At 39.7% G+C, this 17,599-nt stretch overlaps 1 protein-coding gene across 1 annotated transcript in view; it reads right to left on the reverse strand.

Moving 5' to 3' along the window:
* Positions 1-17,599, reverse strand: part of ndst1b (N-deacetylase/N-sulfotransferase (heparan glucosaminyl) 1b) — a 92,848-nt gene that overhangs the window by 16,513 nt on the left and 58,736 nt on the right. The window contains exons 4-5 of the mRNA XM_066645771.1: positions 7,924-8,910; positions 2,234-2,707 (exon numbers count right to left, since the gene is read on the reverse strand). Coding sequence (XP_066501868.1) covers positions 2,234-2,707; positions 7,924-8,469 — 1,020 coding nt within the window. The 5' untranslated portion in view covers positions 8,470-8,910. The remainder of the gene's footprint in view (positions 1-2,233; positions 2,708-7,923; positions 8,911-17,599) is intronic.

Below are 17,599 nucleotides of genomic sequence, written 5' to 3' on the forward strand. Positions count from 1 at the left end.
GCGCAAGCGAGATATACAGAGATACTGTGAGGGAGAGAGAGCGAGAGAGATACTGAGATGAGCAGATTTGGAATAGGAGATATGGAGTAGCAGAGGCAAGAGGTTGAAAAGCCGTCTGGTCTGAGAAGAGGCGACAAAGGGGTTGTCATTTAGGGCAGAAGCAGATCGATGGTGACGGTGGCTGAGTTTTCCCCATCTTCTGACTTACTTCTGAATTTCTTTTTAAATATATGAGAGAAAGAGAAAGAGAGAGAGAGATGCCCCCCACTGTATTTTCTCTTCATGCGCCATACATATTTCCCTCTGTACATTTTCATAATTTTCCCCCACAAGTATATCTTTCTCTATTTCTGTATGCACCGGGATCAGGGCCAGAACACTCAAGGAGAAAGTGACACAAAGAGATAGAGAGACGAAAACAGAGAAAGAGAAAGAAAGAAAAAAGAAAATAAAAAGAATAAAGAAAGAGGAAGGAGAGAAGGAGAGAGAAAATAGGAAAGGAGAGAGAAAACAAGACACAAAAGAATGGAGGAGTGTGGGCAGGCTGTCAAGGACATCTCCGTTTCTTGGGGCTACAGCTCTATGATGTCATTTGGTTTTCACACTACAGTACAGAGCCAATGGCAAGAGTTCCATTTTTTCGCTTTTTCATTTTCACACCGCCTCTTCTCCTCGCTAGAAAAACATAAAAAAATGCACGTGTTCGGACCGGCAAGTTTGCGTTGCACTGGACTGTTCTGGGCAGGATGCACTAGCCCGCCTCCAGAACCACTCTGGCAAACAACTTCTAAGCAAACAACTCGCCCATATGGGATTTTGGATTCAAATTAAAAATGCAATATACAAGATATTATCTCCCACTTTATAATACTAACAAGATAGCAGCTGTCATGCCTGTATCCAAACCTGATCCATGAAGTTACTTGACTATTTAGTTAATGTCCAAGGGAATTCTGATGGGAAATTCCCATTTGGCACATTATAAAAGTTGTAGTTAGGCTCTGGAGCAGAAGCTGGGTTGGGAATTCTCTGGGTTGGGAGTTTTATAGGGATGGGTTCTAAGGGTATTTTTTCCACTGCTTACAGTTTACCTGAGTTTTTCCCACCAGAAAACGAGAACTATGTTTTTTTTTTTGCCTGTAAAATAAATGAATAAATAAATAAATAAAAAATAGTCTTGTGATTCAATACCAAAGGGTCCAATTTTTCACTTTTAGTATTCGCTCAAGCTTGGTACCAATAAAGCTAATGGAATCTAATGCCCTCTGTTGTCTTTTGTTTAAGACAAAACAGCGTTGTAAATTCTCCACACTTGGAGGTGGTGATAATGTCACCAAGTGCTATTAGTAGACCAATAAATGCAACAGAATTTAAGATGGATAGTGGAGTGTTCTTTTCAAATAAAGTACTTTGTAAAGAATTCACAATTGAAATGGATGAGAGTGAACTGATATTAACATTTATGTTGTTAGTCTCTACAGAACAAGACTTTCTGTTCCTTTATTCATGAATATAAAATACTGTCCTGGACTGTTGCACAGTATACGTTTTTTGGTTTACAGCACTTTGGCACGCCTGCATTACATAATACACTGACCATTCAATCTGTATTAACAAATACATAAGCCTTCATTCAGAATTGCCAACTAATGGCATATTGTGCTATTTTCATGGAACATTTGTGTGGTCAGGTTCTGGTATCATCTCAGTGCCTTCCTTCTGACTCTCTACAGCTAAACCTACTCCCACTTCTCATATTGCAAATCAAGATAAAGCTCCAACCCATGCCAAGCTTCCATATGCCATATAGACCACTAACACACAAACATTACACGTTAGGTCTTTTTTCCTTAAATGAGACTGCAGTGGGGAAATGTAGAACGGGAGGACTGGGATTTGAAACATGTTGGATATTAAGGTGTATCTATTTTTACCCAAGGTTACTATAAAAAAAAAATATGGAGAGCCTTGTATTAGATTATCATATGCAGCTAGCCTAAAGCTGATTTATATATTGCAATTTATCAAACTGCAAGATTTATTATATTGCATATTATTCACTGTAGTCATATAAAGTTTAACTTGAGGAAATTAATCTACTTCAACATATCAAAATAATGTTTGTTTTTGGAAAAAAGGTCTTGAACACGAGATCATTTTAGGGCAGTCATTTACAAACTGAACACACAACTTACACATGCATAAATCCATCCTTTGGAGTATTGCTACTCACCTTCACATCAGAAACCTTCATTCGTGTGCCCTCTTTGCCGACAAAGATGTCATCAATGTCCACTAGAATGTAGCGGTCCAGTGCTAGAGACAGCCGCTTGCCCGTCAAGAAGCTGACTGCATCAACCAGCACAAGTTTGTGCAGCCAGAAGTTCAGATTATTCCCGAATAACACTCTCTGAATACCATCGTGAAGCCCCAAGTCCTGGACCACAGCTGCATGCAGGGGACTGGGTGGACCCCCGGCTTCAGCCGCCCGGCCTCGGGCCAGCAGCACAGGCTCGTAGGTAGAGTGGTTAGACTGGAAGACTGTCCAATCATCTCCTGGCAATGGACCGTGCTCCACCTCACGAGCTTTAGTGATCAGCAGCAAGGGGGACTTAGGGTTAACACTGCAGTCTCTCAGGCCCAGGTTAGAGTGCAAGAAGAGGGGGAAACCCTTCAGCTGGGCGCTCTGCAAACTGTTCTCATTAGCCTTCGTGTGTGTGTGTGTGTGTGTGTGTGTGTGTGTGTGTGTGAGAGAGAGAGAGAGAGAGAGAGAGAGACACACAGAGACAGAGAGAGAGAGAAATTTCGATTAAATATGAATCAAGTTCAGATACTTGAAATCTCTCTCCATTCATCTAATTAAAGGCACATTTGGTGATTCCCCATAAATAAGGTTCACTGGTATATCTCATAGACACAAAATATGTGGATACTTGTTCACACTCTGCTACACTGCTCTGGCCAGCAGACAGTGTTAATGTGGTTCAAATGGTGATAAATTGCACTTTACGCAGAAACAAATAAAGGCAATATCTAAGTTTGTGGGGAAACACTGTTCACTTTGGTTTGTTTACATTCAGAAGCTCAGAGCCTTTTAAGGTGAAACTACGTTTGAGAAGGTAAACAACTGCTGATTGTATGTGGCTGAAGTTTTAACTTTTGTCACTGTTCAAATATTTTCACTGCTTTCAACTGCTTTATTTCACCCTTTAAACATCTGTAGGCTGGTCAAAAATGTATATTTAATTTGCATATTAGCTATTTACAAATATGACCAAAACCTCCTTGGGGAATTAGTGAATTCAATTTAATGGCATAAAACTTGTGTAATCTCAAAATAAGAGCATTAGAATTGGAGGACATCATTCCTTATCGCAAGCCTTGCCAAGAGAGACATACAGCTCCCTAGCATTGAGCTAAACCCAATATCTGTGATCCAGAACTAATCATTTTACATCATTACCTGACCATGTTCCTGTGGCTAAATATAAACTAATCCTCAGAGAAATGTTCAAACATCTAGTCTAAAGCCATCCCAGAAGAGCAGAGGCTGTTACTATTGCAAATAGAGGACACATTCCCTACTAATGTTCACAAACATTAGGCCATATAATGTATTTATACTTCAGATAAATGTAGTATTCACTGATTAAAGCTATAAGCCATGATTAGACCACACAGCACATATTTTACTGTGGTTAAAGGCTGTTATCATATCAATATCATACATACTAATGTACAATAAAATATATATTTTTTAATAATCACTTAATTTGTGTTAGGGTTGCTGTCACCACAGTCGTGACTTTCATATTCTGCTGCGTCTCTAGTTTAGACTGCTGTCTCCCTTTAACCCCATATGTCACAGAACAATCCATGTAAAATGTGTGATAATTGTCCCAAAAGGCCACAGAAAAAGAGCAAGGCGAATGGAGGACTGAAGGAAGGCTGAGTGCTTAATATAGTCTCAGAAGATTATGCTGACCCAAGTGCTGGCTAAGAGAGGAGGGTTTATTCCAATTACACGTTAACAACACAGATACAGGATTAAGCAAGAGGACTAATGGGAAGGCGAAGAGGGGCTTAAATGAGTTGATACAGCCATTTCTAATTACAAGCTGAATCAGTAGTGTCCTCCATGGTAATGCCTGCTTGCAGAAGGAGCTCTAGGGGGATGAGGGGACTCGTGGCTGAGCTGTGGTTCTGACAGGTGCAAGTCCAGACTTGGTAGGGAAGAAATTAGGCACGCTACATTACATGAGAGTGAGAGACAGGGACCTGCAGCCTGTCTGCCTCATGGGGAACTGTTTCAGAGCCACGCACCTTCAGGCTCTATCACCAGACATGTTCAGAGCTTTCACTCACTGGTTTTATAAAGAATAGCATCCTCCCAAAAAAAGAGGGACCAACCAGGGGCCCAGAAATTAGATGCTTGTGTCAATGTCTACATTTTCTATTTTGAATGTTCCAACAGTACTGAAGGCCAAATACGTCAATGGCCCAGTGGCTGAAATTATGCAGCAGGTCATTTCTTATCAGAATATTTGACACTGAAATAAGCTGTTCATGACAACTGACACACTTATATGTAACAGTTATAAGATGTTACTGTTTATTCCAAAAAGCATCAACTGTAATATTCTAGGATGAAACTGACTAAAGCAGTCTTAATGACAACTGACATTCATTGAAATTAGCCTTTTGTTTATAGAGCTTTATGTAGGCTAATGTTAATTGTCAAATATAGTGTCATATATAGCCTTATGAATTATAATCTAAACTGAATAGTCGACACTAAATTCTGACTGTATATTATCCACAGTATTTCTAAAATGAATGGGTAAGGAAGACCATTCTGTTATTTATTTGTAACGTCACATATTTTGCAAGTTAAATGTATGTAATGATATTTCAAAATGCATCAAGAGGCTGCATGTGTCATATTTCCAAAGAGCTGACAAATGTTATCAAGTCACAGGAGAAAACAGCAACAGCTTATAGTCCTTTGGATATTTTGTTTAGCTAAAGGTCATTTATAAAACTGCACCACAATTATAAAACCACATGATGACACTGTGATGGGTAGTTCACTTATATAGTCACATCATAAAATAATAACATGGTTCTCTGAAAATAATTATGTATTGTAAGGTGTTCAGAGCTAGGCTCACTCAATAAGAGAAACAGCTTTTAAGATTTAAGCCACATGCATCAATAGAAAAGCAGTGCATACTGAAGTTATGTGAAAACTGTTGCATCTGACTTTCTGATAATTCAAAAAAAAGATTATATATATATATATATATATTTGTGTATGTTATATATATATATATATATATATATATATATATATATATATATATATATTTGTGTATGTTATATATATATATATATATATATATATATATATATATATATATATATATATATATATATATATATATATATAACATACACAAATATCGAAACATCCATCCATTCCCAACACAAACTGTACATCAGCATGATAATGTAAAATGTACTTAGCTATAAATACACTTAGTCCTGCACTGGCTCTAACACACTCGTTAGCCAAAACACACACCACATTACAGTTTCATATTTACTGTATTTCATGGATGTTAAACAAATACTGCTAGCCATTGTGTGCAGAAAACCTGTTTCCTTTATTTAACTGTGTCTAGAACTTGATTTGCCTGCTCTGGTGTATTCTCTGTTGCATCACTTGAGGTACTAGGCTTGGAAGATGTTGATGCATTTCTTTTTATAAAACATGAATCCAGAGGCCTCTTCAGCTCAGAGTACAAGCACAAATGTGACTGCTGTCTTGAGCAATGTAAATGCTGCTGTGGCAGCTCTTGGGTGATTGGCACGAGGGTGCATCAAGCTATTGAAACTAGAAAAAAAGTAAGTTTAGCTTTGTAGTGTAGTTTGTGTGATTTTTATACTTTGTGAAACTCGGTTCACTAACTGCAGGGCTAACCCACTAGACACTGGAGTGATTATGGCCAGAACTGCCCCAACACAGTCAACAACAATCACTCAGAAATCACAGGGGGATAAGTGGATGTCACTGATGCAGGTCTGAAGGCAGAGACGCTTCTGAAAAATCTAATTGCCCACCAAACAACGTACTGTAGATATAGCCAAAGTATTTCTTGTTGTGATCAAACAACATGTTTGTCAAGCTACTTTTAGAACTTAAAAAAGTGGAATAATGCATAAATGTTAGTGGTGTCAATCAATTAAAAAATGTAATCACATTAATCACGACAACATTCCATGTTAATCACAATTAATCACATGTTAAAAATTGTAGTATTTTTGTGTTTTTTGGGAGGGAGATAAACCAAAAATGTGTAGAGTGGAATGCATGACAATGTGATTAAAGGAAACTGTTCTTTTTCAGATACATTTTTTATGATATTTGTAGTTGGATCTATTAATTTGCTGAGTACATATTTCAGGGAGGGCGGCACAGTGGCGCAGTTTGGTGTGTTTGGTCCAAAAACACATTAGTAGGTGAATTGACTACTCAAATGTGTCCACATTTGTGAGTGAATGGGTAAGTGTGTGTCTCCCTGTGAAGGACTGGCACAGACAATAAATGAATGGATTAATTTTCAGGGAGAAGGTTAACATCAAACACAACGAAGTTCAGACACAAACTTAATTGTTAATATCTCCTAATATAACCGCTAAAATGCCACTAGGCACTGTAAAATGAATCAATATTAGGAAGTTGTGGCAAAATTAGCTAAAATTATGAATTTGCTTAAAAGTTTTTTAGCACATTAAATGTTACCAGATTATAGGGCTGAATGATACTGCCAATATTTATATCACAATATATTTCTTAATTTTGGTCGATATGAAATAATTCTGATTTCGAAATGAACAAATACATTCCACAATAAAAAATACTTTCAAGGACAAACAAGGAACATGACATCACCATCAAACAACCTCTTGGCTTTATCAATATTAATATTTTTCAACTAACTTCTAAATTGAGTGCTGAAATGATGACAGCGCCCTGTAACGACCGTCAGTCAGTGTTGGATGCTGTAAATAATGTATATTGAAATTTTGAAAATGTGTTTAAAAATCATCTTGTTACTGAAACATTTTATATTGCGATATATATTGATATTGAATCATTGTCCAGCCCTAGTAGATTAATCACATTAACATTGACAGCACTAATTAATATACAGTTCAGATCAAATTCAACTGCTGACAAATCTTTGGAGGTATATGGAATAAGATTTGTGTCAGAAATATTGAATGTAACTAATTTTTGTAACTGTTGGCTTGATTTTAAATTTCTGAACCCATACAATATTACATGACTTATATGTATTCATTTTGTGCTTTGTTCAGAGTACATTTTAACATTTGCTGGCTGTCAAAGTTATGGAATATCACAAGGTATTTTCTATTGTTGAATCTAATACATATTATTTAATAGTGATTTTATCATTCAGTGTAATACCCCCACTGTATTTCTGAGACATTACTGCAATGTAATCTAATGCATATTTTTTTTTTTATTAAACAACGTTGTAGGGTTTGTTTAAAAGGCCAGCTTACTTTAGTCATACTTGATGGCCATTGTTTTTTCTGTATGTCAGCCATGTAAGTGACTGGACAGTTGGGAAATGTTAGCAGCGGTATTTATACTGTGTACTTACTCTGTGTAAATGTGCCCCAGTGTTAAATCAAATGGAGGATATATGCTATATTCGTTGTTTCAGATACAATTAGGATTATAAATCATTAAGATTAGAGTGTGCAAAAATCATTTGGAGGTTGTGAATTGTGAGCATCCATGCTAAGGCCTGTGATTTATTTAGAATTTTATTAAGCATTTGTAGATTTATCAGCAGAAGCATTTGTAAATGTGATGGGGAATGGTCTTACCTTGAAGAAGCCAATGATGCCCACACCGTACTCCACACAGTACTTGTCGAGCAGTTCTCTGTTCCAGGCATCGAGGTTGACATATTTGAGGATGTTTTCATAGATGACCAGTGTGAACCGGCCACGGTTCTTGTCTGTGAGGGTGGGCATGTCGCCCTTGCCAGGGGCGATCTCCGTTTGGTAGCGGAAGCGCCCTGACTCCAAAATGGCCACAATGTCCTGTCCCAGCTGAGAGTACAGGCTCTCCACAAACACTAGCACCACAGGGTCTGTCCGAGATGTGTCCGCTGGCTTGGCAGTTCTTGCAGGAAGGACCCTAGCAGAGGGTGGGGAGGGTGTTGCCTGTGGATCCTCCCAGTCTGTGGTTCCCTCCTCCGCACCCTCCGAGCCACTGACCCCTGCCGGCTCCAGCTCCCGCTTGACCCCATAGAGGAAGTAGGCTGAGATGAGTACACTGACCATACAGAAGAGGAAGAGCAGCAGTAGGCTGGTCTGCAGCGTGAGCTGCCGGTAGAGCCGCCTCATGCGTCCACACACCAGCATCATCACCCTGCAGCCAATCGGAGGAGTATATACACACGGCCCTCTATTCAAAACCGATGTACTATGTCTATTGTATATTTCAGATACGACAGCAAAAAAAATGGTGGTGTGAAGCTGAGTTCCTCCGCGGTGTCTGCCGTCATGTCACCATTGCAGAGGGCAGCAGGATCGGTGTGGGCAGGGGACAGCATGTGCAAGGGTGGGCTCCCACTCACCTTCAGAGAAGTGCGCTGCCCCTCCCCTGTGCGCCAGCGGCCCCCTGCCCAACACCCAGGCACCCCTCCTGCTTTGCCTCTCTAAGTCCTTATCTTCAGAGCCAGTGTGGAGAAGAAACTGGCCCGGAGGCAGAGTGAAGCTGAAGTCTGAAGGGCAAACTGTTGTGGCACAGACGGTTTCTCAAAACAGGTCATGCCCGAAGTAATCAAGCCCAAGTTTTCATGTATTCTGCAAGCAATAGAAAAAAAAAACAATAAGGCAAATTGTTAAAGACATGGAAGTATCTGACAAATTGTCAGTATCGGGGTCTTATGAGGTTTTTAATGCTAACTAGACAAAAGTTGGTAATTAACAACCAGTTTTACTGCAAAGTAGTACGTTATGTTTTTATGGACTCCCAGCAAAACAAACCCCCCTTATGTATGTATTTTAAAGCTCTGCATCTTTTTAAAAGCAGGTGGCACGGTGGCACAGCAGGTAGTGTCGCAGTAACACAGCTCCAGGGACCTGGAGGTTGTGGGATCAAGTCCTACTCCAGGTAACTGTCTATGAGGAGTTTGGCGTGTTCTCCCTGTGTCTGTGTGGGTTTCCTCTGGGTGTTCCAGTGTCCTCCCACTGTCCAAAAACACATTGGTAGGTGGACTGGCGACTCAAAGGTGTCTGTAGGTGTGAGTGTGTGTGTATGTCTCGCCCTGTAATTTCTCGGATGTGACAGAGAGAGAAGTACAGAGAGAGAGTACAAACAATGGATCCTTTTTCACAAACAGACCAGAAAGCTAGCAAATGGTGAGGAAACGTTCTCTGAATTGTATGAAAAATGTATTGGAATTAAATGTGAACACTACCTTTAAGCCTTTATTACAAGAAAATAATAGGTTCTGTCTAGTCAGAAGGAAGTAGTGCGGGGTACCATGGTATAGAGACCTAACTGTATGTAATAACCAGCTTAAATATTCTGGAAATTTACTAATAAATTTAATGGTAAACAACTAATAAATTACAAGAAATATATTAACTCAGAATAAGAGCTTAACAAGTGAGCTGAAAAATGACTAATCACCCTAGTCACTGCTTAATAATGTAATAATAAGCAGCCACATGAAGACTAACTAGCTTAATGCAACATAACTGCATAACAATGAACACCTAAAATCTGTAAAAACACATGTAAAAAGACATGCACTACAGTCCCTGGTATTTCTGACATATCGGGGAAGACAGGGTGCATGTATACAGGGTGTCATTATATTTTCTATTCTGTGGTTGTGGTAAACTACATGGTCCATGACAACCACATCACACAACAGTTCAATTACCATGTTTACTCATTAACCATTAATGTGAGCCCTGGGCCTGCTTCCTGGAGACAAAGCGGTCAGAGTGTGGTGTTATGTCTGTGCGTAACATAACTGCAGAGTGTTTCTGGAATCCAGTCAATGACAAAGCCTTGTTTTGGTGGCTGTCAAAGCTGAAAACCTGACCTCACACAAACATGTGGAGGGAAAAGGCAACAGTGTCTTCAGGGCTGTTGTGGCAGATTCAGGGTTCTGTCTCCACTTTAATCCACAGAGATGGGACAGAGTTTGATGTGAACAGATTCTGCAAGCCTCCAATTTTAGTTGCAGTAGTTTGTACTCTTTGAATATAGGCAGAGCTGATGATTTGTGAAACAAAGGGGTCACGTATCTATTCACACAGATTTTTTGGACATGATGCAGTAGACATCTAAGTAAATATGCTATTACCACTATAATATTTTAAAAAAGTGAATCTGTTGTTTTTCTGCTACTTCCTCATTCTGTATATGGCAGTAGTTGCAGCCAGGTAGCAAAAAACCTGTGGCTGGGTAGTTGGGAACCTGTGTTCTAGAAAACACTCTTTGCTGCATTATAATCTAGTAATTAGCAGGTAGTTATCACAACCTATTTCTTCGTCAAGGCTCAAAAAGCACACTGCAATCGCTTCTACCTCATTGTTAAGCTGCCACAGTTCCAACCACAACACAAACCCACAGGTATTTCTTTTCCCTCTGTGTCAGATGACTGCTAAAGACCAAATTCATCCCAAAATTGAAGTAATGCCGTGAGAGCGTGGTAGAGGAGGGCTCCCTTCATTGAATACCAAGAGGATCTAGGGAGGAATTTACAAAGGCGATGCATGGATTACAGGATAATGGCGGCGGCTTGCATTGATTAGCCAGGGCTTTAAAAGTGATCCTCGTTCTCCTTCATGCACTCCAAAGTGCAAAAGTCATTCCATCTTTTTATCTCAAATGAGGCATTCAGTACAAAATGTGGCTCAGGTGAGTGACTGAAGAGGATTTACATCAGCACTGACCACAGGAAAGAACTTGCTGGAACGGAAAAGGTCCCTGCGGGGGCATAAGCCATGTCTGGGGCCGGAGGGGAGGAGATTGTGAATTGGTCGACAAAGTGTGAAAGGAGAAGACAAAATAAACTGCCTTAAAAGGGCGTTGGTCATGATCATGTGCCAAATTCCTGGAAAAATCCCCAGGATTCTTCTCAACAAGGCTGTGCTTCAGCTGTCACCCGTTCTACCTAAACATGAATGTGCATTTTTTTAAAGCAGTTGAATTATGTATGAGCCTGGTTTGAGGGAAATTAAAGAAATAAAGAGAATTCTAAAACTCTGAAAGTGTTTAGAGTCAGTAACTAATGCCCCTGTTCAGATCAGAAAGTAAATGCATAAGCAAACATGTGGCATGCAGACTTCGGGCAACTTTGTCTCCCTCAGAGTCTACAGTCGTTTTAGGTTTTGTCTGACTTTAAAAGGGCTTTTCAGGGTATTACAGCTTTGCACACACGGCTGTGGCGCTGGCCCGCGGGTCGTTTGAGTACGGGGAGTGGTTGTCAATGGCACAGAGGACTGCTGAGGCAAAGACTGAAGCAAAGTGACAAGACACGACGTGTCTGGGGTGGAATACTGGTCCACTTTCAAAGGCATCAAGGGATCCATGTAATGTGTGGGTTACGTGAAAGGGAGAGTGGAACAAAGAATCAAAGTGCTTCAGGTACTGAGAGAAAAATGCATGAATACCAAAGCAAAGCAGAAGCACAAAAGTACATCTCTGAAAAGACAACGAGGGGTGAGGGTGGGGAGCCTTGGAGAAAGCCATTTTATCACTTCAAAAGCGAGATGGGTGTACCCCCCCCCCCTTACTCCTGATCTCGCAACACTGAAACACAGCTGTTGGTGTTGTAGTCTGTTTGCATGATCCAGCATCACTGCCAGGAATTTCAGAGATGTATAGTAGCCAGGCATGCTGCAGGGAGCGCTGGGGATTCATGAGGCAAAATAAAGCCAGGGCTAATTCCACAAAGGATAGCACTGATGATGCCCCTGACGATTCCAGGGCTTCAATATTCCCTGCCTCTCCACTCCAGGCTTAAGCTCAAACCACAATACCTGTCACTGGAGCTCTATTGTGCCCAGCAGAGGAACGAGAATGGCAGCCAGAGAGTAGTCAGAGGTTGGATTACGGCTCCAGAGCTTTCCCCGCCTCATTCACAAGCCGGCTCTTTAATATGCGCTGGTCACCCCAGGCCGAGACAGAGGAGCCAACCCATTGTGTTCGTCATTCTCATAACAGTAAAGATTCTGAAGACATGAGGTATTCATCATGCGCAACAGAAGGGTTAGACTACACCCAATAAAAATGTGAGGACACGAAACACACTGCATGGTTCCACTTAAGAGAGGTCTTGGGGAGTTTCAAATGGGCAGGATGCACAAGGATTTACACACCCCATTTCACTGAGAAATAAATTTGTCTACAGTGTCAGGGCAATGAATGAAATACAGCACTGAAGTAATTCACAGAGCCAGCACTGTCGGAACCATCTGCATGATCTATAGTGAATTTGCCAATGACTGAGGATGTTGAAGTCTTATTGGTGGGTCTCCTCTTCACAACATCTCTGCTTGGGCCCAGTGTCAGAAATCAAGACAATAAAAGCCAAGTGCCTTCAATTAAACCAACTATAATTGATTTAAGTTTTAACATTTCCCATACTGACACTGTACAAAATAAAACCCCTACTTTTGTGGATTTTTTAAGTTTACTACATCATTTGAACTTTGATTGGCCCAATAAATATGTTACAAAATTACTTGGAATAAAATCTTTTACATTGACTTCCACTGAACGTTAAGAAGGTTTCCTTCTCCTCCAAAGTTAACATTTTGGAGATGCATGTCTTTAGAGAGTGATGGTATATTAACAGTCATGGTTCTATCTAAAGTTCCCTGCTGATGAAATGTGGTGTAGTTTAATATAAAGCTTTTAAGGCTTGAAAAAAGGTTGCAGAGACTAAATATGAAATATATAGGAGTTACAAGGAGTTAATCAAGAAATAAAATGCTTCAGTTTAATACATTTTTGATGCCTTATTTGGCTAAACTTGGCTAAGTAATACATTATTCATTCATTCATTCATTCATTCATTCATTCATCTGTAAGCGCTTATCCAGTTCAGGGTCGCGGTGGGTCCAGAGCCTACCTGGAATCATTGGGCGCAAGGCGGGAATACACCCTGGAGGGGGCGCCAGTCCTTCACAGGGCAACACAGACAAACACACACATTCACTCATACCTATGGACACTTTTTTGAGTCGCCAATCCACCTACCAACGTGTGTTTTTGGACTGTGGGAGGAAACCAGAGCACCCGGAGGAAACCCACGCGGACACAGGGAGAACACACCAACTCCTCACAGACAGTCACCCAGAGCGGGAATCGAACCCATAACCTCCAGGTCCCTGGAGCTGTGTGACTGTGACACTACCTGCTTTAAAACAAAATATTAAGTCTCAAAATATCTCACAATAGAGAGTAGTCTGCCATTACTTAACACACATTTATGACTGATTCGTAAAACAGCAGGTGAGGCAAAACAGCACGTAAAGCATTGCTTCTTGAGATAAAAAAAAATAATAATAATAATTTTTGCTGTATTGATGTGTTTGACTTTTTCATATTAGCTGGTGACTTTGAACGTATGAACAATATTACATTTAATAGCAGTAGAATAAAACAACCAAGATGCTTTGTTGAAAACGTATTCTCTGAAGACTAGAACCAAATGTATATTGAGGACTAGATTATACAGTATTTAAAATCATTTCAGGTATTAAAAGAAACTGCAATTTAAACTGTACATTTGTTCAAGACTACTGCAACGCTTGCTGCAAATAATCAAAAGAACAATGGAGCCCTGAGCTATCAGAATTTAAACAATGAATAAATAAATAAATAATCACAAAAACAAACAGGGAAATGTTGAAACAAAATTGTTGAGGCATGAGAAAAGAGAGACCTTGACATTTACAAGACTGTCCCCTCATCTCCTGTGTTGGCTGGTTCCTTCTGTCCCAGATCTTTGATTTCTTTGCTCCCCCACAGTTCCACTCTCAGCTAACGTGTGAAGAAAGAAAGAAAATAAATAAATAAAAACAGCTCCCAGTTGAGGAGGTAAGAAACCCATTTTCTGATGGCAGAATAGCTTTAGCACACCCTGTCTCAAGGGCACAGATTATATACTGTAACATACCTTCATGCTCTTCTGCTTATTCTGTAGTGTAACCAACAGTTCTTCCAAATCCAATTGGATGTACAAGTCAAATCACATGCCAAAGTAAACACATGTTCATTTAGCAACAGACTACTTGTATTCTTTAGAAGTAGACAAGCTTTAAATAACCTGACCTATTTTGCACATGCACAAATGTACTTAATATCTGCATGAGCCACACCCAGGCCTTTACATTGCTTTATTAAATATATTTAACTTTCATAAAAGTCCCCTGTTTGGAGGCTGAAAAGTAAATTACCAGCTATGTTTATTTCTAATCAATAGCACTGGAAAGCAATAGGAATTGAACACAGTAAATAGCTACAAAAATGTAACCCGTGTCTCATAGTCTACGTATCTTGGTGTCCTTTAACATCATCCTGCGTCTTTGACCCTGGGGAATAAGCTTCCTCAGATTAAAGAGCTACAGGGTAGATTACAAAAACCTTATCAGGAAATGCAGACATTTTTTACCATTCTTCTTTAACACGGGAAACAGAGCATCTGCTTTTGTTGCGGTCCATATGGGGCAATATTTCTCTGCCCCCCCCAGTTACAAGATCAAGCCTAAAAGATCAAAAAGGCTTAAACAACATATAGATTTCCAGATATCTAACTACCCCAATATCCCGACGTAGCGCTGAAGAGGACACGTCTTCTTAGAACTGAAGGTCTAAACCTGTATCTTTGGTCTGGAAAACCCAGAAGATCCACTTTTTCTAGAAGTTTGATGCTTGAATGCTGGAATGCTGCCATTCACTGCCAGCAAACTGGTTAGTGGTTTTGTTATTGTTCACACTGTACATGGGTGTTTCGGTTGCTTTTGTTTGGTCCAACTATTCCACAGTCATTTCAGAAGCTTCATGCCACTGGATTAAATTCTTAATTCTTAAGACAACAGTGTTGATGATAAGCTCTAATTTAAACTGCAGCTACCAGCTACTGCAATTAAAAGTATCGCAATCTCAATATAAAAACTCGTAAATGTCCTGGTCCCAGTATTCAAATCGTGAACTCTGGATTAGGATATTTAAAATCTTTATTTCCTTACATTATGAAAAGTGTGGGAAAATATATACACAGGCTTCTACTTCCGTTATGTTTCAACGGCGCTGTAAAAAGACACAGTCCTGGTCTTAAGATGAAGAGTATTATATTACACATTATAGACTTGACTGACAAGACAGAGGTAGTGGAACTTAAGGCGTTACACCTAAAGGCAAAACCATAACAATACATAAAGATTTCTCTGTTCTCAATGTTACCTCCAAGGTTACAAGGTCAGACCAATTCCCCTTGCTAATTTTAAAGAAAAAAAAAAGTGGAAAAAAAGGAAGTGCAACATTGACCTCTTTTTGCCTAATACTTAAAGTGTCAGAGAACTTCAAGATAAAGAATTAGCTCAGACCCAAGAATGCGAATTGAGTCAATTAATATGTTACGGTACAAAGCAATATCAGTGATCTATAAAAGACATTCTGTTGGTGGTTAATTCATAAAATGTTTAAACTATAATATGTGCCAAAGCAGACAAGGTTAATGTCGACTGATGGACAAGACAACGTAAGGTCAGTATCTGGCAAGTTCTAAGGTTTATCTGTAGATGAATGTGGGATCGCCAAACAAATGATGGGTATTTGGCAAACATCAGGTTCACACTGCCCTTTATATCTATGTGTTATAACAAATTATTAATGATTACTAATGGATTAACAACTTAATAACTCATAATAAATAGATTTTAACCATCTAAACCCGAAACCTAAAAAAGTAGGTTTCAAAAGCGGTACCATTTTCATATGTAGACCTGTGTTTACTGTTAAAAACTTTTCTTTATTCAACCAAAGGTTTTCTTTCTCTTCACTGTGTGTATCCCAGTAGTCATCTGTTAAGGCTTAAGTCAGAACAAGTCACAATGCACATCACTAGCATTTACTGGCAATATAGTGGCTGGCGCTGACTGTCATCAAATCAAACCCAGACAGAATGAAACTGAATGAACTGAATTCTTCAGGGAAAAAAAAAGAAGAAATCAACAGCCTCAGAAAAGGCAGAGTGTTTGAGTGACAAGTTGAAAGACTGCATCAGCAATTAAAGCAGAGGAAGGAGGGGAAAAAGGGTGCAAAGATTTGGAGCCTTCAAAGCTTTCCTTCTCTCTCCCTTTATGCTTCCTCAATCCCTGCCTTTCTTGTTTCATTTCAAAGCAGAGTGATGGTGCAGATTGGCTGGTGGGATAAAGAAATGTTGCAAAAGGGAACACACACACGCTTGAACAGCTTGGAACATCGGCGCGGCACTGACTGCAGCTCTGAGACGCCGGACTCTTCCTGGAGCAAGCAGCCGTTGCTGTGCGTGACAGGGTCTGCCGGACAATAGCTGGCGGTTGGTCTTGGACGCTTTGCCACACAGGACTAGTTTCTCCTGAGTGTAAAGTGCAGGCGGAGCAGGAATCAAAGAGCCCCATCCCGGCGTGTACAGTGCCATTTCACATTTACAAAGAACAACACTGTTAAAGAGACACAATGATGGCTGCCTGGGAGTTCAGACTTCCTTGTGAGGGGTCAGCAGACTAAAACTAATGCAGGTTCCAAACAATGCCACTATGGTTCATCTCAAATGCCACTTGCAAAAATAGTAGCCTACTTTTTCTCATTAATTAACTTCTTGTACAGTGACCTAGGTACAATTTAATACAAGCTTATTTATCATGGTCAATAAAAGAAACATTAAGGAATGAATTATTTATAAGGAATCTATAAGCTGCCCTCTATAAGCCCTCTATAATCTATAAACAACTCCTATAACAGGTTTGCAGGTAATGCTACGAAGGAGAACAAACACCATCTTGTACATGCTGAGTTAAGCACCTTGGCTCCATGATTAATAAGAGTTTGTAATGAAGAGAAAACTGTACAGTGAAATGGAATTTTCTAATTTTGTAAAAAACTGACAAATCACCAGCTGTAGGTTATTGCAAATTAGCCTCAGCGGGCTTTTTGTAATTGAGGAACATTAACATCACTCCCATCAGGCTTCAACCAAAAGAAATTGTTTCTGTAGATTTGAAATACCTACGGGTGGGGGGGGGGGGGTGATCTGCACTGAAAGGAAATCAGAATTGTACTGGAGAACATTTAATCAAAAGGTTCGTAATTATGAACTTCATATGATAGGACTACAAACAAGGGACTACTGCTGAACTGGTCTCACATACAGTTCACATTCAACTCCCAAAAAAACAGTCAGGAGAGAAAGGATGAAGTAAAAAACATTCAGAGAATTGCGGAGGCTTCATTCACCACGTCAAGCACATAGTGTGACAATGC

Source organism: Hoplias malabaricus, chromosome 15 (genome assembly GCF_029633855.1).
Source record: "Hoplias malabaricus isolate fHopMal1 chromosome 15, fHopMal1.hap1, whole genome shotgun sequence".
In the NCBI taxonomy this organism is placed as follows: Eukaryota; Metazoa; Chordata; class Actinopteri; order Characiformes; family Erythrinidae; genus Hoplias; species Hoplias malabaricus.